Consider the following 25,812-nt stretch of genomic DNA (forward strand, 5'->3'; position numbering starts at 1 on the left):
GCAAGAACTGAGGGCTCCCACCAACATGCCATCCCCAACATGCCAGCCAAGTGAGCGAGCATCTTAAAGTAGATCCTCCTTGCCCCAAATTCTCAGATGACGATAGCCCCAGCTACATCTGTCTGCAGTCTTACTGAGAGACCAGAGTCAGAACTTCTCCGCTGAGTCACTCTCTAATTCCTGACTGACAGACTTTGATAGACAATCAATAATTATTGCTGTTTTAAGCTGCCAGGTTTTAGGGTGATTTGTTATAGAGCCTTAGTAACTAGAATGTAACCTAGGCCTAATTTTCAGTGCTGTCCTTCATGAGTGATCTTGACTCTTGATGAAAAATGTATGTGATTATGGTTCATGATTTATGTAACCAGCAGTCAAGAAGCCCATAAGATAAGTAGTAAAGATTCTGATAGATAGCAGTAAAGAAAAGAAAGGAGTAGCATATGTGATGGGCTGAACTGTGTTCCCCACAAAATTCACATGAAGCTCTAACTCCCCATACTAAGGAGGTGGCTGCAATTGGAGACACGGCCTTTAACAAGGTAATTAACTTAAAACAAGGCCATGGAGGCAGGCCCTAATAGGACACCATTAGGTAGGACACCAACAGGACTGGTGTCCTTATAAGAAGACAAAGAAACACCAGGAGTTCACATGGACAGAAAAAAAAAATATGTGAAGACACAGCAAGAAGGCAGCCATCTGCAAGCCAAGGAGAGAGGCCTCAGGGGACACCAGATCTGCAAACACCTTGATCTGAGACATCCAGCCTCTAGAACTGTGAGAAAAGAAATTTCTGTTGTTTAAGCTACTCAGCCTTTGGTTGTTATGGCAGCCCTGACAAACTAATACAGAGGGGAAACTGAAAGTGTTCGTCGCTCAGCCACGTCTGACTCTTTTGCAACCCCCTGGACTATAGCCCACCAGGTTCCTCTGTCCATGGAATTCTCCAGGCAAGAATACTGAGTGGGTTGCCATTCCCTTCTCCAGGGATCTTCCAGACCCAGGGATCGAACCTAGGTCTCCCACATTGTGGGCAGTCTTTACCGTCTGAACCAACAGGGAAGGCCCCCAGAGGAGAAACCCATGGATTAAAAAGAAAAAAAGACTTAGAGAACATAACAAAAGCATTTTAAGGAACAATACTAAATCACAGTACCTAAAGATGTACACTTGGATAACAGAGGTACAAAAAAACACAAGGAAGTGATTACTATAACAAATAATCCAGGCAGCCTACACTTTACACATGTAGGCTGCCTATACATTCTAACATTCACTATTTCAGGCCCCACAGATTAAATTATACCAGTCCTCTAACAACACAGTTCCAATCTCACTTACCACCATATATTAACTTTGAGAAACTGCATGAGGTACCAATTTCACTAACAGCTCTCCGGTCTACAAATCACTATGTAATTAACAGAAGTGCATCACAATTAGTGACCAACCGCATCACATCTTTCAAGTCTGCCTGATTGGTCACTGGTCATTTGTTACTCAGTTCACACAGACAACAAACCATGTAACGGTGTTGTCTCCTTGTCTCCCAGTGAAAACTCCACCTAATAGCTTACCAAAATGAACTATTAAAAGAGGGAATCAGCCAACAAAGAAGAAAGTGAAGCCAAGAAATGAAAAGTGGTAACATCGGAAGTGAAATTTGAATGGAATAGGACAGAGTCACAAAATAAATGGCTGACCAGGGTAAGTTGACACAGCTACCACCTGAAGATTCCAGGTGTGAACCCAGAGGAACTGGCTTCTGATCACCATAAATTAGGCAAGTGTGGAGATGAAAGAATGAAGAAATGACGGTGCAAAAACTTCGCATGAACGGAACTCCTGCAAACACTTCACGACACTGAAAGCGCAAACGATAAAATATTAGAAACTGATCCAAACTTCGACAGGAGCATGAAAGTTAATCAAGCCATAGAAAAGATGCTTGTTGTAGATGCAAACTAATATACAGAGGATGGATAAACAAGATCCTACTGCAGAGCACAGGGAACTATGTTCAATATCCTGTGATAAGCCATAATGGGAAAGAGTATGAAAAAGAATGTATACACATATATACACGTGTATATAGGGCTTCCCCGGAGAAGGCAATGGCACCCCACTCCAGCACTCTTGCCTGAAAAATCCCATGGACTGAGGAGCGTGGTAGGCTGCAGTCCATGGGGTCGCTAAGAGTCAGACACGACTGAGCGACTTCACTTTCACTTTTCACTTTCATGCATTGGAGAAGGAAATGGCAACCCACTCCAGTGCTCTTGCCTGGAGAATCCCAGGGAAGACGGAGCCTAGTGGGCTGCCGTCTATGGGGTCGCACAGAGTCAGACACGACTGAAGTGACTTAGCAGCAGCAGCGGCAGCATTGGGCTTCCCGGTAGCTCAGACAGTAAAGAATCTGCCTGCAATGCAGGAGGCCTGGGTTTGATCCCTGGGTTGGAAAGATCCCCTGGAGAAGGGAATGGCTACCCACTCCAGTATTCTTTCCTGGAGAATCCCATGGACAGAGGAGTCTGTACATGTTTGCATGTATAACTGAGTTCCTTTGCTGTCAGAGAAATTAACACAACATTGTAAATAAACTATACATCAATAAAAAAAATTCTGAAAAGTTGCCTGTTCTGTACCATAAGTTATAGTATGGGAAAAGGCAAACCAAACTACTTTTGATAAGATTTTACAAAGAAAATAAAAGTCTAATATTCAATGTTGCTAATGTTTTAAATTACAGTCTACCAAATTTTGGTATTTTTAAATTTCCCTATACAATTGTAACAGACAGTAAAATAGTTTTTAATGTTTTGGCCAAACATTTAAAGGTCCTACTAAAATAGAAATTTTCCCCACTGATTATTAAGATAGCCTATCAGGGTTTCCTTGGTGGCTCAGATGGTAAAGAATCTGCCTACAATGCAGGAAACCCAGCTTTGATCCCTGGGTTAGGAAGATCCCCTGGAGAAGGAAATGGCAACCCACTCCAGTATTCTTGCCTGGAGAATCCCATGGACAGAGGAGCGTGGAGGGCTATAGTCCATAGGATTGCAAAGAGTCAGACATGACTGAACAAGTAACACTAGGGATCAGGGTTTCAGCATGCTCTATTTCCTTTATAGCACCACAGCTCAGGCAAGGGTGTCCTGTAGTTAATTTGGAGGGAGAGAGGGAGTTATGATTGAGATGCAGCCCAAGGAGGGGCTTCTGGGGTGACTGGCAAAGTTTGATTTCCTGACTAGAGTGGCTGTTATAAAGGTATTTGGCTGATAATAATTTATTAAGGTGAAAAATGTTTTTGTGACTCAAACCCATAGGGGCAGGGGACCAGTGAATGAGGACCCATCTGAAGCACTGGGTCATTGGTCACCTTTCTAAAAGAAAAGAAAAGAAAAGCCACAGAAGTAAGAAGGTGACTTGGCAGAAGGCACAAAGGCTTTGGTCAGACGTGAAACTGGAACCTAAGCGTCCTGGCAGCCAGGTCGCACTCTTCTCTTTAAAGCCTGCCAGTCTCCCACGAAGCAGACTTCTCCTGAAGCGCATCTGTACTGTCCATTCCCAGGAGAGGTCATTCAGCCAGGTATGGATGTGGAGGCCTGGGGCTTTAAGATACATTACCTAATGCTAATCAGAAAGAAAAAGACAAATACGTAAGAAGGCGGAAAGTCATTGACCTTAAAATTTTTCTTCCTGAATTATTGTTTAGGTAGAGATTAGGCTTTGCAGAGATCAGTAAAACAGTTTGGCCTCCCTAAACCTAGGGCAACAATACATTCAAACTTAATGAATGCCATTTATTCTGTGGGGCTGAGACAGTGCTGCTGTGGATTTATGGTGTCTGGTTGTTGCTTAGTCACTAAGTCGTATCCGACTCTTTTGCAACCCCACGAACCATAGCCCACCAGGCTCCTGTATCCGTAGGATTTCTCAGGCAAGAATACTGGAGTGGGTTACCATTTCCTTCTCTAGGGGATCTTCCCAACCCAAGGATTGAACCTGTGTCTCCTGCACTGGCAGGCAGGTTCTTTACCAATAAGCCACCAGGGAAGCCCCATGGTATCTGGTTAGGTTATAATCAATACTTGGCCATTCCTTTCATTTTTTTTTAATTAAACAAAAATTTTTATTTTATATTGGGTAGTTGATTAACAATGATGTGTTAGTTACAGGTGTAGAGCACATTCAGTTCTGTACAAGCATCCATTCTTTTTCATCTTTCCTTTTAGATTGATTACTATAACACAGAATTTTTCCCCTCATTTAAATACCCTAACAGCCCCTGACATTTCTTTTTTCATGCAAAATCCATCATGGCTTTTATCGGCTTACTGATTTGGGGAATATGTTTTCTCTCCACTGTATGCACAACTTTTATTTGTGCATAACAAAAAGTATGCCTTATATAACTGAGATATCAACCTCCATCCAGTTTAGCTGGCTAGTAAATTCAGAGCAAATACTCCAAGTCTCTTAAGATTTACCTGCTTACCCTCAAAGTTAATGTCTCTGACATTAAGGGAATTCCAAAGGCAGGGGGAGAGAGGCATAATAAGAAAGTGCACAGACATCCTGGGGCAAAATCTGGCAGAGTATTTCATGTTCTATTTTTAGATGCACAAAAGCATGGTCACTTTTAACACAGCCAGTCAGTTATAACCACAGTGTTAGTGTTTATGAGTCATTAAATACCAAGGGAAGAATTTAAATTTGTGAATTCTGGATTTAAAAAGACAGAAATGCACTAAGCATCAAGACAGTTAGCTTTTGGTATATCAGAATAATCAATTTTTAAAGACGGAAGCCTTATTTTTTTTTCAAAATGGCCTTTTCTCAAGAGTTTAGTAATAGGAAGGAAAGAAATTCTGGTATGGAGAGAGAAATTAAACCTGTTGCATATTTTGTAGGGAAGAAAAGGAATGATCTAACATTACCATTTTAATAAAAATAGAAGGTGGCTATTTACTTAGCAACCTTTTGAGAATCTTATTCCTCTATGGTATTCCTACGTTCTAGGCTCCCTTAAAGAGGGTATATTTTGAATGATTAGTAATTCTGATCATATAGTAAATATCCCAAGTCTAAGGGAACTCATTATTGAAAGGAACCTTTGATAATCTTACACAGGATTCTTTAAATCCTTATTAGCATATGTTTTTGAGCGAAGTTTCCCAAGATTTCTCCCAACAGGAAGGTATCTAATTAGCTGCAAGTCCCTCATTGGATGATAAAGTGTTTACTTTTCTTATATTTCAAAGTACAAAATACCCTGGCTTACATCCAATCAACCATCCAGGATTTATTTCAGCAGGGAGCAAAGATGAAAAATGTTTCAAGGCACCTGACCCTCAGTTTGAAAACTGCTTTTGAATAGCAACACAGCTCCACTCATATTAAATATTGATAGTGCGAGGTTCTTTGATTCCTCAAGTTTTTATTTTTCTGGTTTTTGTTTTTGGAAGTTTTTTTGAGGGGGGGGTCCTCACTTTTTCCCATATGGTATAAAAACCCAACAGGTACCAGGGGATTTTGCTATTATTCATGACTGGCTTTACAGCTCTTTACTGTACTAAGTTTTTGAACAGCAAATGGAGGAAAACAAAGGCTTCAGTGAGCAAGCCGTTCATTAAGTATCAGGTAACCTAGGACAATACATTCTGGAGATTAAGGAAATTATAAATAATAAATAAGCATCCGTTCCTAAAGCACCTATAAAACACCTGCACTTAGGTTCTTCCTCTCATGCTAACTTCTTCTGCTACTTTTATTTTGATTTTAAAAAGAGACAGCTAACCCAGGGATTTAATGCTAATTTTAGCCTTAATTTGTTCCCTTTTAGCATCAAGAGGCATACGGAGCTCCAATGTAAACCAGTCACTTTTTCTGAAGCCCCAGTGCCAACGTCCCTATCATTATTTCTATTTGGAAGCAAGGCACCAGATGGCTGTATAGGTGCGGTCAGGCAGTGAATGATTTGATTTCTATGATAAGCCCACGGCCGGGTCTCTCTGCACGTGTTCAGAATGCTGATGACTAATGCCACTGGGCATTCCCCTCTCGGTTCCAAGCTCTCCTATCTAGCAGGCAAGGCTTCAGTTCTGGGGTGAGTCAAGAAGCATATTTGGAGCTACCAGAGAAACTATTTTTAGGGACCCAAAGACAAGTTGCCACAAGGGTCTGAGTTACTTAAGGTCCTCCATCAAAATCTGGGGTGCTTGTTATGCATGCATCTCCCTGGATCTGCTGAATCAGGACCCCGAAGAATCAGGGTGGACATCATTGAACTGTAATAGAGTTCCCAGATGATTCTTACGCATGGTGAGCTAAAAACGGACTGATCTAAAGACTGGAAGACAGACTAGCAGATTGGTAACTAGAAGATCAATTGAGTCACTTACGTGAGATCACTTAAAATCTACTTGAGATTCCGGATAGGTAGGTTTTATTATCCCCACTATGATGGTAAACTGTGGGCCAGAGATTAAGTAAATCCTAACTAGGATTCCCTTCTCCAGGGGATCTTCCCAACCCAGGGATTGAACCCAGGTCTCCTGCATTGCAGGAAGATTCTTCACAGTCTGAGCCACCAGGAAAGCCCATAGAAGCAGAGTCACCTCAAACCAAGTTATACTGATTTTTAAAGTATTTTATTTTTACTTATTTATTTATTTGGCTGCTTGGGTCTTAGCTGTGGCATGCACGATCTTCTAGCTATCTTTAGTGCTGACATAGGAAATCTTAATAGAAGCATGTGGGATCTATTTCCCCGACCAGGGATGGAACCAAGTCCCCACGAATTGGGAGTTCAAGGTCTTAGCCAGTGGACCACCAGGGAAGTCCCCCAAATTATACTAATTTAAGTCTAGTGAAAGGGTTAGCAAACTTATTGTAAAGGGATAGTAAATAAATACATGTTGTGGGTCATGCGGTCTCTACGACAATTACTCAACTCTGCCAGTATAGTGTGAAGCAGCCACAGACGGGATGGAAATCAAGGGATATGGCTATGTTCTAAAAAATTTTACAAAACAGGGAGTAGGCTAGACTTGGCCCATGGCTATAGTTTGCTGACCTTTGGTCTGCTGCTGCTACTGCTAAGTCGCTTCAGTCATGTCCGACTCTGTGTGACCCCATAGACGGCAGCCCACCAGGCTCCTCCATCCCTGGGATTCTCCAGGTAAGAACACTGGAGTGGGCTGCCATTTCCTTCTCCAATGCATGAAAGTGAAAAGTGAAAGTGAAGTCGCTCAGTCGTGTCCAACTCTTAGCGACCCCATGGACTGCAGCCCACCAGGCTCCTCCATCCCTGGGATTCTCCAGGTAAGAACACTGGAGTGGGCTGCCATTTCCTTCTCCAATGCATGAAAGTGAAAAGTGAAAGTGAAGTCGCTCAGTCGTGTCCAACTCTTAGCGACCCCATGGACTGCAGCCCACCAGGCTCCTCCATCCCTGGGATTCTCCAGGTAAGAACACTGGAGTGGGCTGCCATTTCCTTCTCCAATGCATGAAAGTGAAAAGTGAAAGTGAAGTCCCTCAGTCGTGTCCGACTCTTAGCGACCCCATGGATTGCAGCCTAACAGGCTCCTCCGTCCATGCGATTTTCCAAGCAAGAGTACTGGAGTGGGGTGCCATTGCTTTCTCCATCCTTTGGTCTAGTACATCTTTAATTCCAATATGGCACCATAAAATATAATTTTTTTTAAATTAGGTTGATATTAATTCCTCATTTAAATGCTTTCTTCTCTGCAATCACCCTCTATTTTTTCAGTCTTTTAACTTTATTGAGGCTTTCAATGGCTAAGTCAAAAATCTCTTTGGGTAAATGCCACATTATATTTGAAAATATGTGGGTTATTTTCAAATATCTCTTGATACTGATTTCTAACACAATTTCACAGTGCTAAGAGAACAGACTCTGTATGATTTCAATACCTTTAGACCATGAAATTTTTGCACCTTGTTTTATGCCCTGGATATGTTCCAGTGTCTCCTGGTTTATAGTCTATGGGAACTTGAATAGAATTTGTATCCTACTGTTGTGTAAAAATTATATAAATCTTAATTATGTTGAATTGGTTTGTGGTGCTTCTAGGTCTACTATATCCTTCTACTTTTCTGTCTATTCATCCTACTAATTTTTGAGAGTTTGATATTGAAACTCCAACTAAAAATCTTTATCTACTTAAAAAATAATTGTAATATATAGTGGAACTATATGTTACTTTGTTCTGTATTTTCCAAGTCACCCGTAAATGTATTATCATACTTTCATAATTTAATTCTTTTAGTTTTATTTATGTATTTGACTGCACTGGGTCTTAGTTTTGTCATGTGGGATCTAGTTCCCTGAGCAGGCATCGAATCCCAGCCCCCTGCATTGGGAGAGTGGAGTCTGAGCCTCTGGACCACCAAGGAAGTCCCATACTTTCATAATTTAAAAAAGAAAATTATGCAAAAAAATTAGGACCTAAAAGGTGGTAAATATTACTTATTGGCACCGCTTCCTTAAGTAAAACAGCCTAATCTCAACTACAAACAGATAAATGAAACGTTACTACAGGCAGACCTCAAAGACGCTGTGGATTTGGTTCCAGACCACTCAATAAACTAAATACTGCAATAAAGCAAGTCACAACAGTCTTTTGGCTTCTTAGTATACATAAAAGTTATGTTTATACTACTCTGTAGTCTATTTAGTGTGCTATAGCATTAGGCAATGGCAACCCACTCCAGTACTCTTGCCTGGAGAATCCCAGGGACAGAGGAGCCTAGTGGGCTGCCGTCTATGGGGTCACACAGAGTCGGACACGACTGAAGCAACTTAGCAGCAGCAGCAGCAGCATTATGACTTAAAAATATACATATGTTAATTTTAAGTATTTTATTTATTTAAAAAGTTTAAAATAGTTTATTGCCAAAAAATGCTTATCATCATCTGAGTCTTCAATGAGTCATGATCTTTTTGCAATAGTAACATCAAAGACCACTGACCACACATCATCATAATAATGAAAAAATTTGAAATATTGTAAGAATTACCAACATGTGACACAGAGACACAAAGTGAGCAAATGCCACTGGAAAAATGGTGTCAATGAACTTGCTCAATACAGGGTTGCCACACACCTTCAATTTGTAAAAAAAAATGCAGTATATGTGAAGCACAATAAAGCAAAGAGCAATGAAACAAGATATGCCCATATGCCCGTATAGTTGGTGTAACTACTAAGTTGTGGACCACTTTCTCTATGACTCCAAGTAGGTACTGGGATCTTTCACATGATATTTTATTAATCCCTCAATATGCTCCATTTCTAGCTGTCAGATGCTGGATATAGTCAAATGGCACCCTCCAAGGCACAAAATAGTTTCAAGTAAATAAATACGGCCAAATCTTACAACTTTAGTTTCCATTATACTGTCACGCTGCTTATTTACATCAAGCCAAATGCCAGGCTGGATGAATCACAGGCTGGAATCAAGACTGCTGGGAGAAATATCAACAACCTCAGATATGCAAATGATACCACTCTCATGGCAGAAAGTGAAGAGGAACTAAAGAGACTCTTAATAAGGGTGAAAGAGGAGAGTGAAAAAGCTGCTTAAAACTCAACATTCAAAAAACTAAGATCATGGCATCTGGTCCCATCACTTCATGGCAAATAGAAGGGGGAAACGTGGAAGCAGGGACAGATTTTATTTTCTTGGGCTTCAAAATCACTGCGGACAGTAACTACAGTCATGAAATTAAAAGACACTTGTTCCTTGGAAGGAAAGCTATGACAAACTTAGCGTATTAAAAAGCAAAGACATCACTTTGCTGACAAAGGTCTATATAATCAAAACTATGTTTTTTCCACTTACTACTAGTCATGTATGGATGTGAGAGTTGGGCCATAAACAAAGCTGAGTGCTGAAGAATTGATGCTTTCAAACTGTGGTGCTGAAGACTCTTGAGAGTCCCTTAGACTGTAAGGAGATCAAACCAATTAATCCTAAAGAAAATCAACCCTGAATATTCATTGGAAGGACTGATCCTTTGGCTACCTGATGCGAAGAGCTGACTCACTGGAAAAGACCCTGATGCTGGGAAAGACTGAAGGCAAGAGGATGAGATGAACTCAACCAACTCAGTGGAGATGAATTTGAGCAAACTCCAGGGTATAGTGGAGGACAGAGAAGCCTGGTGTGCAGTCCATGGGGTTCCAAAGAATCAGACATGACTTAGTGACTAAACAACAACAACAAAGAGCAAATAAGTAAAAGCTGCACTTAATTTACGACTGTGTAATATATCACATGGTGAAGACTGCTTTTTTTTGAAGAGGAAAATTTTCATACTTGCCTATTGCCAGCAGCTGGAAGTAAATTATTACAAGAAAATTCGTGAACCCAATGAGACATGCATATTCTTGTTCTTGGCTAATCTTCCTCTGTTCCATCTTTCTCAAATGTGCAATTCTCTAGGGAGTTGGATGACTCTGAATAAATAAAATACACTTCATTCCCTAATAAATGTATGAAACTAAATGGTTTAATCCTATTTCTATTTACTCAAGAATTATGACAAAATTGTTTCCTGTAGGAAGGTCTTACCCACACCTTACACTACAAAAACATAACACTTTATATATAGCTGTTTGGAAAGTGAGAAATAAATCATATGAAGCAGTTACACTGAACTGACCAGTTAAAGACTAGCATGTTAATATAAAAGATGGCTACTTAGCCATCAACGAGCTCTGTTCCCCTTTTAAAGTATATCACTATTGCTCAGAAGCAGCTGTCCACCAAGGCACATATATTTCCCAGCCTCCATAAATTGAGGTGGGGATTTGAGCTGGTTCTGGCCAATGGAATGTGAGTAGAAGTAATGTTTTTACTTGCTGGTGGAGGGAGTTATTCTGGTATGACTTTCCCACCCTCTCTTCACCCCTGTAGTGAACTGGAAATCACCTTGTTCATGACGGTATAACAAGATGGAAGGACCCTTTATCTGCGAATCACTTGAAGAAGAGCTAACCAGGAGAGCTGCCGAAACAGGAATAACCTATTTGGACTTCAGGTTAGATGGAAGTAAACTTTTACTGGCTTAAGCCACTGAGATTTGGAAACATTTGTTACAGGAGTTAGCCTACTCTAACAGAATACACTTGAGTTGAATAAATGAGTCAAGTCATGATTTATTGAAGGATTTCTAAGATGAATGCAAAGATTAGAGAATCACATGTATAAGAAAAACTTGCAAGTTACAGTTTTTCCCATTTGTGCAATCCATTTATATGAGTTAAAAACCAGTCTGAATGACTGGGGAGTTCTCTTTATTAAATAAATTCTGATACCTAACATCTTTTATAACAATTCACTTCAGTTCAGTTCAGTCGCTCAGTCGTGTTGCGACCCCATGAATCGCAGCACGCCAGGATTGCAACAGTTCACCTAAACCACTGGATACTCCACAAGGTAGAATGTATTGTATGATACGTTTATAATACATTTGTAACACAAAGTGTAGTGTAAACCAGAAAACAATCTGAAAATTAAATTTGCATGCCCCAGGGCAGAATCTACTGAACATCAGTCATTCAGAACCACTTCCTGAGTTTTCCATAGCTGTGTACCTCAAGTATTATTTTCTTCCTATTTTTCCAGCATCACTGACTCAATGGACATGAGTTTGAGCAAATTCTGGGAGACAGTGAAGGACAGCGAAGCCTGCTGCTGCTGCTAAGTCACTTCAGTTGTGTCCGACTCTGTGCGACCCCATAGACGGCAGCCCACCAGGCTCCTCTGGTGCGCTGTAATTCATGAGGTCGCAAAGAGTCAGACATGACTTAGCAACTGAACAATGACAATTTCTCCAGAGAGTCTGAGTCCCACTCAGTCCCACTCAGTTCCACTTCTGCCCACTGGAGACTTGAAGATGGTTTACTCTGGGGCCACTTGAGGATCCTGGAGTTTGTAGGACACAGGAGAGAATGGCTGGAGACTCAGGGAAAAGAACTATTTAGGCTTCTCCCAGGTTTGAACAGAAAGAAAGCCTCTGGAGCCTGGTAAGGGGAAAGATAACACCAGAAAACTGAAAGGGGCTAAGACACCCAAGTGAAAAAGCTTGTTATAGGGTGGGAAGAGCTCTATAAATTATATTTAAATTATATTTTCTTGTAGTGCTTACTATTTTGGGGTTAGGGAATCATTTGAGAATATAACGAAAGTTATGGAATGTTTCCCCTTTCATATATACAAATGAGCATTAAGTACTCACACCTAAATTCTAGAAGCTGTCAGAGCCTTTGCAGTCCATCGGTCCTGAACCTCAGGTTAAGAATCCCTAGTTTGTTGTTGTTGTTTAGTCTCTAAGTCATGTTCAACTCTTTGTAGCCTCTGGACTCTTACCTGCCAGGCCCCTCTCTCCATGGAATTCTCCAGGCAACTGGAATGAGTTGCCATTTCCTTCTCCAGGGAATCTTCCCGACCCAGGGATTGAACCCTGGTCTCCTATATTGGCAAGTAGATACTTTACTGCTGAGCCATCAGGGAAGCCCAGGAATCCCTATTATAGTGGGAGATTTAAAAGCTTCTCCTCAGGTTGATACAGCAATCTACTAATAAATAATGCAGACTCTTCACTATGCAAGAGAGAACACAGCTATTACTTCATCTCTTCTCCTATGACTGGGGATAAGGAGGAGGAAAGAAAGAGAGGTAATGTCACTCTCTGGGTTTCCTGGCCATCCTGCACTGTCCCTAACCTCTATGCTTTGGTGTGGTACAGCAGTGGGGCACCATCAATGGGATATTTGTTTCTTATTTTCTTTTTTAAACTTTATTTTGAGAGAATTCTCTGGTGGTCCAAGGTTAGGACTCTGTGTTTCCACAGCAACAGGCACCGGTTCCATCCCTGGTCAGGGAACTAAGATCCTGCATGCTGGGTGGCATAGCCACAAAAAAGAAAGTAGAAGAAAAAACCTTATTTTGAAACAATATTACTTTCTCACATAAGTTGCAAAAAAAAAATAGTACATGAACCTCAAAGACATGACAGTAAGTAAAATAAGCCACACACAAAAGAAAAAACACTGTATGATTCTACTTATATAATGCATCTAGAGTAGTCAAATTGACAGAGAAAGAAAGTAGAACAGTGGTTACCAGGTGTCTGGGGGAGATGAGATTGGGGAGTTATTGTTAAGTGGGTACCCGGTTTCAGTTCAGGATGATGAAAGTCTCTAGAGACTGATGGTGGTGATGGTTACACAACACTGAGAATGAAACTGATGCCACTGAACTGCGTATTTAAAATACTATTGAAATGGTGAGTTTCATGTCATGTACATCACCATAAAAAATAGTACAGAGAGTGCCCATGTACCCTATCTCCCAACAGTAATGTCTTACATAGTGAAGTCGCTCAGTCGTGTCTGACTCTTCGCAACTCTGTGGACTGTAAGCCCGCCACACTCCGTCCATGGGATTTTCCAGGCAAGAATACTAGAGTGGGTTGCCATTTCCTTCTCCAACGGTCTTACATAACCAGAGTACAATTATCAAAACAAGGAAATGGGCATTGGTATAATACCATTAACTACAGAACTTACTTGGATTTCACTTTTCCCACGAGCTCAGGGTATGTGTGTGTGTGTGCATGTGTGTGTGTGGTTCTGTGAATGTTATCACATTCACAGATTCATGTAACTATCACCATAGTCAGAGTACAAAACTGTATCAAACCTCCACTTTACAGATTAGGAAACCGAGGCAGTTTGACAGTTAAGTAAACTGTCAAAGATTTTACAACCAATAGGTGCCAGAACCAGGCATCTTACCCAGTAAGATCAGCTCTGAAGTGCATGCCTCTTAATCAAAGGTTAACCAAAACTGTAAACATAGGGCATAACTAGGATAGTCAAATGCATCCATATATGTGGATTCAAGAAGTCTGCTCTGTGGTACTTGAATATTTTAGACTATCTATGGCATAATACAAAATAGTACACAATGCATTTCAGCATTGTACCTAAACTGGGTCAAATCCTGAATTTCATGCTGGGACTCACTGTTCACTTGGTATTTTCTAGCTAAAAAGTAACTTTAAAGACTGGCATGAGACATGTTATCCTGACAAAGAAAGAGAAAAAATTTAGCTTTGTGAAAAATCTGAACTGAAATTTTCCAAGTCAAATTGTTCATGATTTGGTTTATTTTTATCCTCAATAATAAATTCAAATCACTACCATTTAACCATGATAAAATAGGCCCATCTCATGTTATTACATTTTTACCTCCTATTAAGCAAATATTTTAGTTACTAAAATATCTAATAGTTCCACTATGGGAACAGAGTTTTTTTTTTTAATACATATGATTAACACTGAATTTTCTTGTATGATTTTACAGCTTTTTATGAATACCTGATATATTTATTTTTATGATCATAAACTGAATATATGTTCATTTTAAGAAGTCTAAAATTCCTGTAAAGATGCAAAGGGGGGAAAAACCCAATACTTCCCAAACTTGTCACCTGGAGGCAATTTCCCTGTATATCAGATTTCTGTGGGACTAGCCCAGAGTTAGAATAAAACGCTGACATTTTTAAAAACTGAAAACTCTAATTTACAGTAATAAGAGTATAAATTTTCTGACCTTGGAATCAGGTTTTAACATAGAATGGTATTTTGGATTTATATTCCCGAGTGTTCATACAGGCATGAACAGTCTGAAAGGACTTAACACAGTAAGCGACTGGAGCTCATAATAAAAGGGAGTCCTCAGGTTACGTCAAGTTAACAATCTCATTAGTTCTCTCTGGTCCACAGATCATCAGGTTGACTCCACGGCATCTACCTTCAGAAGTGTGGAAGAAAAAGAATGTTGATTTACCCTGTGAATATGGATAATTTCACAGAACCATACATTTTTTAAAGCAATATTTTGGTCTAGTCCCCTCAGGGAAGAGAAAACTGAGGCTCTCAGAAACTGTCTAGAGCTCCAGAGTGAGCTGGCAGCCTGGACCACACCATGTTCCCTGATGTCCTTCCATCCTCCCCAAGGCCCCGGACATGCCCCTCCACCAAACTCAACAAGATGATAGAGAGCAGGATTCCTAGAGTTGATGTGGAAAACCAAGAGAGAACTAAGTTCTATTTTCACCTCTTATCTACCTAATATCTGTAAGGAAAATTGACCTTATTCTTTTGTATTTATTCCTTTTATAAACATTACTCAAAGCATATGTCCTTTACCAAAAATCAACAACAAAAAAACCTTGCTGATTCTTGTTTAGTTATTAATACTAGTTTACTTTGGACTACTTTTCCATTTTTGGTTGCTCTTTGCTGGTATCTCCATTAAATTCAATTTTTTAATATAAATTTATGTATTTTAATGTTTTTTACTATCATGGACAGAAATATTTCCCATAATCTCCATTCCTGAACTGAAAACAACAAATCACTGAAATTAAGTCCATTTAGCTATCAATAAACTCCCAAATTTAAATTAAATCTTTTCATCCTTACATATGCATTCCTAATTGTATATGAAGATATTAAGATTTCCCAGATGGTCAACAGACACATGAAAAGATGCTGAACATTGTAATCATCAGGGAAATGCAAATCCAAACCACAATGAGATATCATCTCATGCCTGTAAGTATGGCGATCATCAAAAAGAACACAAATAACAAATGTTGGCAAGGATGTAGAGGAAAGGGAACCCTTGTACACTGGGTTATAAATTGGTACAGGAATATAAATTGGTACAGTCAGTATGGAAAACAGTATGGAGGTTTCCCAAAAAGCTAACAATAGAACTATGATGTGACTCGGCAATTCTACTCCTGGGTATTTATCTGAAAGACACAAAAAACTAATTCAAAAAGACACATGTACCCCAATGCTCATAGCAGCCTTATTTACAACTGCTGTCAAGATACAGAAGCAACCTAAGTGTCCATAAACAGATGAATGGACAAAGAAGATGTGCAACACACATACACACATATACACAATGGCATATTATTTGGTCATAAGAAAGATGGAATTTTGCCATTTGCAGCAACATGGATGAACATGGAGGACGTTATGCTAAGTGAAATAAGTCAAGTAGAGAAAGACAAATACTGAATGATAATCTCTTAGATGTGGAATCTAAAAAATACAACAAACTAGTGACTGAAACAAACAAAAAAGAAGCAGACTCACAGATACAGAGAACAAACTAGTGGCTACCAGTGGGGACAGGCAAGTGGGGAAGGGAGGGGCAGTACAGAGGTAGGGGACAGAGGTACAAACTATGAGGTAAAACATAAGCTCTGAGAATGTATTATATAACAGGGGAAATATGGCCAACATAATAACTATATAATAATTATAATAACTGTAATGGATTGAGCTTCCCTGGTAGCTCAGTCAGTAAAGAATCTGCCTGCAGTGCAGGAGACCCGGGTTGATTGCTGAGTCGGGGAGAGCCCCTGGAGAAGGAAATGGCAACCCACTCCAGTATTGCTGCTTGGAAAATGCCATGGACAGAGGAGCCTGGTGGGCTACAGTCCATGGGGTTGCAAGAGTTGGACATGACTTAGCAACTAAATCACCATCACCATGAATGGATAACAACCTTTTAAAAAAAGTAAAGCATTTCATAAAGTACTTTGTGGTGAATATCAGATTCTAACAGTTAAACTGATGCTCAAACTTTCTGACTCTCAATTTTCTTTTTTTTTTTTTTAATAATTTTATTTATTTTTGTTTGTGAAGATCTTCGTTGCTGCCTGTTGCTTTCCCTAGTTGTGGCACACGAGCTTAGTTGCTCCTTGGCTCAATTTTCTTTTAAATAAGAGTTGCAGACAAAAGGAAGAAAGCAATTCATTCGAATCCACATTTCAATATCTACAATGTAGTTTTCTACTTTACACCCTAAAGCCATAAGACACTGAGTATTATCTATAAAAATCATGAATCACTATGTTGTATACCTGAAACTAATATAACATTGTTAAGTCAGCCATAAACATTTTTTTAAAAAGATGTTCAGTATTAAATATAATCCGCCTAACCAAGGTAAGACATGAAATTGTTATTTTTTTAAAAAGGGAGCAATATATTAAAGAAAAATAATGCTGATAATCTATAGATAGGCATGAAATGGAAAAACAGAACAATCAGTTCAGAAGAATCAAATAGTTTCCCACACACACAAATATACCCAAATTTTATAGAGGGGGAAAAAACCCTCAACATGATAAACCAAAACAAACAGAAAAAAAAAAATTTAAGGTCAATTTGGAAGTATCACCTATGCTTCTGTACAGGCTTCCCAATGATAAATGACTGAAGAACGCAACAATAATAATCTACAACTACGCTAAGGAAACATCACTATGATGAATGTATTTTTGAGCGTATTCTTCAAAGTTGTTAAAATATCACCCGGTCCTAGCTTAGACTGGGAGAAGGCAATGGCACCCCACTCCAGTACTCTTGCCTGGAAAATCCCATGGACGGAGGAGCCTGGTAGGGTGCAGTCCATGGGGTCGATAAGGGTCGGACACGACTGAGCGACTTCACTTTCACTTTTCACTTTCAAGCATTGGAGGAGGAAATGGCAACCCACTCCAGTATTCTTGCCTGGAGAATCCCAGGGACGGGGGAGCATGGTGGACCGCCGTCTATGGGGTCGCACAGAGTCCGACACGACTGAAGTGACTTAGCAGCAGTAGCTTAGACTTGGGATCTGGACAAGGAAAGGACAAGGGAAGACAGTTCTGTTTCTTAAAAGGAACTATGACAGCCATCTGTGATATCATTATCCAAGTCAGCCTTTCCTTGGAAGAGTATCTCTTTTTGATAGGCATTATCATGGGATGCTCTGCAATTTAATAAAAACCATATCATCTGGGCTTCCCTGGTGGCTCAGTGGTAAAGAATCCACCTGCTAATGAAGGAGACACGGGTTCGAATCTGTAATCCAGGAAGATCCCACCTGCCACAGAGCAACTAATCCGGTGTGCCAGAACTATTGAACCTGTGCTCTAGAGCCCGAGAGCCGCAATATGGAGCCCAAATGCTGTAACTAACTACTGAAGCCAAGAGCCCTAGAGCCCGTGCTCAGAAACAAGAAAAGCCGCTGCAGTAAGGAAGCTGTGCACCGCAACTAGAGAGTAGCCCAGCTTGCCACAAGAAAAGCCCTGTGAGCAGCAAGGAAGACCCAGCACAGCCAAAAATAAACAAACACAATGAAAAAATATATATACATCATCTGAAAAGATTATCTGCCTCTCTGTGCTAAAAGTATACACAGAAATTAAATCCTAATTGAAACATTTCCCAGCCTATCACCTATGTTCAAACTTCCCAAGACATAAGACAATCACACCCGCTTTGCTGCTAAGTCGCTTCAGTCGTGTCCGACTGTGCAACCCCATAGATGGAAGCCCACCATGCTCCCCGTCCCTGGGATTCTCCAGGCAAGAACACTGGAGTGGGTTGCCATTTCCTGCTCCAATGCATGAAAGTGAAAAGTGAAAGTGAAGCTGCTCAGTCATGTCCAACTCTTAGCGACCCCATGGACTGCAGCCTACCAGGCTCCTCCATCAGTGCACTAATACAGGCTCAGTCCAAACCAGGGCTCGTGGTGGTCACTGAAAATGAGTATTCCAAAGACGGTCTAAATAAAATCAAAGATCATCACAATAGTAAACCAGAATTTTCTGTTTGGAAAAACAATAAATCATCCTATAATGTAAACTAGTTACTTCATAGTTTATTTGCTAACAGAGATTTCGAGCACCCACTGTTCTTAAATATGAGCAATGACTTATACCCATCACTGGACACTGATTTGGTACTATTTATAATAACAACCAGGCTTCCCAGGTGGCACTAGTGATAAAGAACTCGCCTTCCAATGCAGGAGACATAAGAGACGTGGGTTCCCTGGGTCGGAAAGATCCCCTGGGGGAGGACATGGTAACCCACTCCAGTATTCTTGCCTGGAGAATCACATGGACAGAGGAGCCTCGTGGTCTACAATCTACAGGGTCGCAAGAGTCAGACACCCCTGAAGCAACTTAGCACTCACATACATAATAACAACCATTAAAACAGCTATTATTTCTTGAGACTCCATTGTATTCCAGGTCTTTAAAAGGTGGTTTTATGTATATTATCTAGTTTAATTCTCTCAAAGAGTATTATGAGCCAACTCTATTTCATACAGGAGAAAACCAAGATGCAGCCCACTTCACACAGAAGCTATCATGTGTGCTAGGTCGCTCTTCTGATTCTCCAGCCAAGAATACTGGATTAGGTCACCATGCCCTCCTCTAGGGGACCTTCCTGACCCAGGGATCGAACCCAAGTCTGTCGGCATCTCCTACAGTGCAGGCAGATTCTTTACCCACTGAGCCACCTGGGAAACCCACACAGAAGCTTAACCTGGGGCTTTTTCAGGCAGACACCTTCCTTAGTTAACTGGTCTCTCCTGGGAAGCAGGTTTTATCTTAGCCCAACAATTCCTCAACTGTTCACCAAGGCACTGGGAGTGCTGTAGCAAATTCACAGGCACAACTCAGGATTTCTGAAAATTTCAAGGGAAACAGCGTACTCAACACGCTGGACGTTGCACCTACAGGCTGGTGGAGTTCACAGTTTCCAAATCAGATCCTATCACATTCCCACCAATGACACTGTATCTCTGCAAAGCATGGGTTTTCAGTGGTTGCTGTGATAAAAAGCGAGTGCTGCAGAAAAATTAATGTGGGACAGGAAATGAGAGTGGGATCCAATCAGATCCCGCGAGCACACACACACACACATCCCATTTGAAACTGGTCGTTTAAGAATGATATGAATTTTTTTCTCTTAGTTTATGTGTGTCATTTTCCTTCAAACAGCTTCTATGTTGTTAGGATATAAATACGTATTACGTTATTTCAACCTAACTACTTACTAGCTACCGAAAACTAGGGGCACTGTGAAAAAATTACTGAGACACAAAAGGCACCATAAACCAAGTTTAGGAATCTCTGATTACCCAATAAGTGACTGAATGTGTACGATTCACTGAGGAGAGCTGTTAGTCAACCCAAAGAAATAACTTAAAAGTCCCGAACACAAACATCACAACCAGAAAAAGAAGAATTTAGGTTAAAACCGTTTTTAAAGGTCACTCTCAGTTGGCTTAATCCTTCAAATCCCAATACAATGTCCTCTGGTTAATTGGTATTTTTTTTAAAGACTTCTAAAACACATGCATGCAAATTACTGTTTTTCCAATTCTTAGAGACTCAAGCAAAGCTTTCAAAATTATAGCCTCCAAGCTATGTTTGAAGAGACTGGGCCTCCCCTATACAGACAGAACACACCCTCGGAGCCTTGCCAACAAAACCGGGGGCAAAGCGTGACAGAGAGACTGCTCACCCCAGCACTTTGATACTTTCAGCTTTTTTGTGGTTTGCATCTTACTCTCAATATCCTGCTTTTAAGTTCTACAGGCTCCAGGTTCCAGTGAAAATGGTTATTTAGAAACTTGCCTTCCACAGAGTTTCTCATATCAGATACTCAGTGTGAAAAGCAATGGGGAAATAAACACAAAAGCCAGACTAGTGGTTCCTCTGGGAGATAAAAGAGAAGTGGAATGCCATGGGGAGGAGTGCTTAGGGCTGCAAGTTTCTAAGGATGCTCTGGTTCTTCAGCTACCTGGGTGTGTCTTCTGTTCTTATTTTTTAATTTGTACTTCTCCGTTTGTTGCTTTCTGAATGCACGCTATAGTTCAGAGTGGCGGCCCCAGAATTTCAGCATGTGCGTGCCCTGGGAGCTGGATGTGTGCCTTGTCTCTAAGCAGAGTTGTCTCTAAGCAAACTGTCTGCTTTTACTTGGATTATGTACTTATCTGGAGGGGCTCTGGAGAGGCTCATGGGTCTGAGTGAGAAGCGAAGGTTAATTTTTGGTGCCACCACTGAACCAGGAGTTAACAAACTGGCATTTTGTTATCACCTTTGGTTTATATCTCCCAATGTGCCATCAGTTGTTTTACTGGGCTCTTATTCCTTTCCACCTTCTTCCTCTCTCCCCTCCTCATTTATGACCTAGAGTGCAGAAAACTCTTCTAATTAGGATCTTTAATTTTTTTAAAAATTCTTCATTTACAATATATTAAGCAGCTGCTAAGGATGATGGAAGATAAACAAGTGTAGTCAGAAGGTAGGACACCAGGAGAACCAAGGCTGCTATTGCTATTTTAAGGATGGGACCCCCTTCCCCCAGAGACCAGCAGTACACTGTGGGACCACCATGGACCCAGGTGTGTTTGTATTCATTGCCCAAGTTCTTCCCACTAACACTGGCCTAGTAGATGTTACCTAAACGTGAAATGACTATCTTCATCCACAGGCTCACAGAAAGGATGCCCAACGTTCAAGAGCTCTATGCCAAGCTTTTCACTTACATTTAATTTCTACAACAGTACTACCAGGTTATGTACAAATACACCCAGTTTACCCGAGGCTTAAAAAAGTGAATTTTCCAAAGTCACACAACCTAACAAGACGCATCAAGACTTAGTCTCATAACCCCAAAGGGAACTTCTTCCACGACCGCTTGCACCATCTCACCACGCTTTAGGGAAAACATGCTTGACCCGCTTTAGGAAATTGAAGCTCCTCTCTGGTAACAAGTAATAGACGCCACTTCCCCTCCCCCTCCTCAAATCTACCGGAAGCACCACACCGAAATTTCCAAGACAAGTGTCGGTGCACTGATGTCTCAATTCAGACCAAACAACGTGCTCGCTTCCTCGAGCTCTGGGACATGCCACTTGCTAACTCTTTACAGAGCTTAATGCCAGAACGGAGCTCCCCCGGGCAGAATAGTCCCCACGGTCCGGCGCCTGCGCCCCTTTGCGGTCCTCGAAGGGGTGAGGGAAGGGACCAGGCTGCAGGCACGTCCCAGCCAAGTCCAGTCACTCCGAAGCCGACCGCAGGCCCGGGGACGGCGGGGGCCGCTGGCGACCAGAGGAGACCCTCCTTTTACGCCCCAAGACTGCCGGGTCTCCGCGTCCGGAATACCTGGGGACCCCTGTTCCCCTCAAACACACACCCCGACCACCACCACCACTTTCTACAAACTCTTTCAGCTCACTGGAGCAAGAGGAAGGGGACGTGCAAAGGCAAGAAAGTTCTCTGCCCCCTCCCCCAAGTTCTATATTCTAGGGAAGCAAATGAAGGAAAGCGACAAGGGAGGTGCCCAGGGGAGGACTCCCCCCCTCCCAACCTCAGGCGACGGCTTCCCGGGAGGCCGCAAGAAAGGCGGCATCGCGCTGGGTCTGGGACTCTCCCCCAAACAGACAGCAATCTGGGGGAGCCCCCATCCGCGACATCGTCCTCCCCGGATCAGAGCCCCACACACACACTCCGGGAGGAGGGGGCGCCAGCCCCTGGAGAAAGAGAGGTCTGGAAAGGACCCGGCGAGGTCACACAGTACCTTTCTCTCCGCGCCGCAGGGTCCGATGCTGACGACAGGGTGGGAGGCGAGGGGATTCGGTGGGCACGGGATTTCGCTGGCTCCGGCGGCCCCTGGGCCTCGGCGCCGCCCAGCGCCGCCGCCTCCTGCCGACGCTCGCCGGGCTGCGCTCGCCGCTTCGCAGGTTACCTGTGGCCGAGCCGCCTCGCCCGCCGCCCGCTCGGCCCTCCGCCCCGCCCGCCCGCGCTCGGAGGCTGGGGCCGCAGCGCCCCGCAGCGGCCGGTTCGGGCGCGGCGGCGGCCCGGGGCGAGGTGGGGCCCCCCAGCCCTCCCGCCCTCCCGCTGGCCTCGCTCTGCAGCCAGCTCCCTGCCCGGCCGCCGCGCCTTCGGCGCCTGCCGAGAGGCCTCCTTATCAAGAGGGAGAGGAGCCAGGGCATGCAATTGGGTGAGGTTTTCGGAGCACAGGTTGCCAGGTTTGTTAGGAGGGAGAGGGAATTCGGGAGGAGAAACCATCCTTCAACCTGTGGCCAAGTGTGTATTTCAATGTATTCGTAGTTCACTTAGCTGAGATGTCTCAACGGAAGCTAGACAACAATGATGAAAGATCCAGATTCATTAGAAAGCTGAAGAGAAGAAAGGAAGCCTTTATTCCAAACAGCTTGTCGGTTAGTAGCTTCTCGGAAGCATCTTTTAATGAAATAGGAAGCATTGAACGGTCCAGCCTCCTATATTCAAATCACGCTTTACACACTAACTCGGTCTGTTTTTTGTCTGTTTTTCAGTTACTTCTTCCGTGTCTAGAAGAGTTCCCTGAACACAGCGAGCGCTCAATAAATTATTGTTGAATGAATCTATGAATGAGTAGGAAGGATCTCATTCAACCTTTTGAAGAAGCATGACAGGTATCTACTCTCTGAACACAGGGAGATGGAGAGGGAGGTGAAACCCCAGAATGGAGTTTCCGGCTTACCTGAGCTTAATTTTAACCGGATTTTTTTTCGTATTCCCTCTGAAATAGACCTGGGGAAAAGAAACGTGATGATCTCCTATGTTTTCTTAAGATATGTGTCTCCCTCTCTCCTTCAGGAAACATCAATCAGAATGAATCTAAGCAGTACTGCACACCAGGGAAGAGTAAGTGACTGATTTTCTTCCAACTTCTGAACTTCGCCAATCCCAAAGTCATAACTAGAATTTTACTCGGCAGGATGTGAAATCTCTCTTCTGAAGTCCTTTGGCCTTCTTCAGATTTGTCCCCATCCCTGTCATTCCCCATCACGAGCTATTAGAAGAATACATTTCTTTTCCTTGCCCATCAGCTCTGAATTTCTCTCCAGGTAGGTCACCAGTGAGGGCTAGGTGATCCCCCAAGGTCAAAGTACCCGTTACCTTTCAGTGTGACTGTTTCTTTCTTACACTTTTCCAGATTAAAGGCTTTTCCAAGCTAGTCCATTGAATAAACATCCAGAGATACAGAGTGCTCCATTCCTCCAGGAGGCTTTTATGAGATCACCACAGAGTGGAGATGAGATGGAGTTTGAAGTTGCATTCGTGGGCAGTCAGAGCAATCACACATTAATCTTGCTGAAAGGAACAGAATCCAGTCTGTAAGACATTCGAATGCTCCTGGGAGCTGACTGGTCTGCAGTTCTTCCCAGACCTTCAGTTCAATTCAGTTCAGTCGCTCAGTCGTGTCTGACTCTTTTCGATCCATGAATCGCAGCACGCCAGGCCTCCCTGTCCATCACCAACTCCTGGAGTTCACCTAATTAATGGGAATTCCTGGCAGAGGGGCCTCATGAGAGCCAAAGCAGACAGTGGGTGAGCTGTTTGGAGATCATGCTTGCTTATTTCCAAGTGGACACACGGTCTTTGGGCATCTCATGAAAGGAGAATCCTAAAGCTCCCTGTGTGTGAGGAAGGCTGGCAGCCTACAACTTTGTTCTGCCCCTCTGTCCAGTTCCATCACAGCCAACCTCACACATCCACCTCACTACCTTCTCCTGCTTCCTGAGGAAAAATTTGGCTCTACCAATGATAGCTTTCACTACTTTGTTAGAGTATTGTTCTTGTTCAGTTGCTAAGTCATGTACCACTCTTTGCAAACTCATGGACTGCTGCACGCCAGGCTTCCCTGTTCTCCACTATCTCCTGGAGTTTGCTGTAGTTCAAATCTATTGAGTGAGTGATGCCATCTAACCAACTGCTGCTGCTGCTGCTGCTAAGTCACTTCAGTCGTGTCTGACTCTGTGCGACCCCAGAGACGGCAGCCCCCCAGGCTCCCCCGTCCCTGGGATTCTCCAGGCAAGAACACTGGAGTGGGTTGCCATTTCCTTCTCCAGTGCATGAAAGTGAAAAGTGAAAGTGAAGTCACTCAGTCGTGTCTGACTCTTGGCGACCCCATGGACTGCAGCCTACCAGGCTCCTCCGCCCATGGGATTTTCCAGGCAAGAGTACTGGAGTAGGGTGCCATTGCCATCTAACCAACTAATTGGCTCCTATTACCAGCAACATTTCTTTAACGAGCTGACCACACTAGATTTCTTTTGTATCACTAGCTGCAATTGGTCCTTCAGACCACCATTCTGCCTTCCATTCCTGAAACTGCCCTTGCTAAGCCTTCCCACTCAAGAAAATTCATACATGCCCCCTCTACAATCATACCCTCTTTGTCTTCCAAAGGAAACGGCCATCCATAATTCTGTGTTAATAATTCTCTTACCACAAATATATGTAGCCCTAAATACTACACTGTTCAGTTTTGCCTGTTTTTGAACTTTTTTCTAAGTGGAATCATTCTTCACCATTCTAGTTCAGCTTGCTTTTTTTCACTTAGCATTCTGTTTCTGAGATTCAACTATTCAGTTCCTCTGTTATGTGGTATTTCATTGAGAGAAGATATCATAGTTTCTTTGCCCAGGTTATTTTCAGACAGTGTATTGGACATTGTCCCAGTTTTTGCTTTTGCACAGTGTTGCTATGAACATTCCTAAATATTTCTTCTGAGGTATGTGTGCAAGAGTTTTTAAGATACATATTTGGAAGTGGAATGGTTGGGTCTTAAGGTACGAGTATGTTCAAATTTACAGACTAGGTAATGCCAATGGTTTTCTGAATCAGTTGTACCAATTTTAATTCCTGCAGTGATGTATGAAAGTCCCCTGGCTCTACATCTCTGCCAGTGCTTGTTTTTCCTGTGGGTGTGAAATGATTTCTTATTGTGATTTGTATTTCAAATACAGATTTGTATCAAATACTGTGATTTGCATTTCTCCAATTATAGGTATAATTGTTCATCTTTAATGTTTGCTAACTCTTCTTGTTTTCTCTTTTGTTAA

General features: G+C 42.2%; 2 protein-coding genes and 1 long non-coding RNA gene across 5 annotated transcripts in view; 2 read left to right on the forward strand and 1 right to left on the reverse strand.

Annotated features, from left to right (window-relative positions):
• The window catches only part of ANKRD6 (ankyrin repeat domain 6), a 182,793-nt gene extending 160,160 nt beyond the window's left edge, over positions 1 to 22,633 (reverse strand). For all 3 annotated transcript variants that reach the window (XM_010808503.3, XM_010808501.4, XM_010808496.4), the window contains exon 1: positions 22,497 to 22,633. The gene's annotated coding sequence lies outside the window, so the exon portion shown is untranslated. The remainder of the gene's footprint in view (positions 1 to 22,496) is intronic.
• LOC132346114 (uncharacterized) lies at positions 1,299 to 6,897 on the forward strand. The gene is made up of 3 exons (XR_009495827.1): positions 1,299 to 1,710; positions 3,330 to 3,592; positions 5,849 to 6,897. It is a non-coding gene; the product is annotated as an uncharacterized lncRNA (long non-coding RNA).
• A 401-nt stretch (positions 22,634 to 23,034) lies between the features above and the next one.
• Positions 23,035 to 25,812, forward strand: part of RRAGD (Ras related GTP binding D) — a 57,238-nt gene continuing 54,460 nt past the window's right edge. The window contains exons 1-3 of the mRNA XM_059889827.1: positions 23,035 to 23,139; positions 23,257 to 23,376; positions 23,561 to 23,608. Coding sequence (XP_059745810.1) covers positions 23,370 to 23,376; positions 23,561 to 23,608 — 55 coding nt within the window. The 5' untranslated portion in view covers positions 23,035 to 23,139; positions 23,257 to 23,369. The remainder of the gene's footprint in view (positions 23,140 to 23,256; positions 23,377 to 23,560; positions 23,609 to 25,812) is intronic.

Source organism: Bos taurus, chromosome 9 (assembly GCF_002263795.3).
Source record: "Bos taurus isolate L1 Dominette 01449 registration number 42190680 breed Hereford chromosome 9, ARS-UCD2.0, whole genome shotgun sequence".
Lineage (NCBI taxonomy): Eukaryota > Metazoa > Chordata > Mammalia > Artiodactyla > Bovidae > Bos > Bos taurus.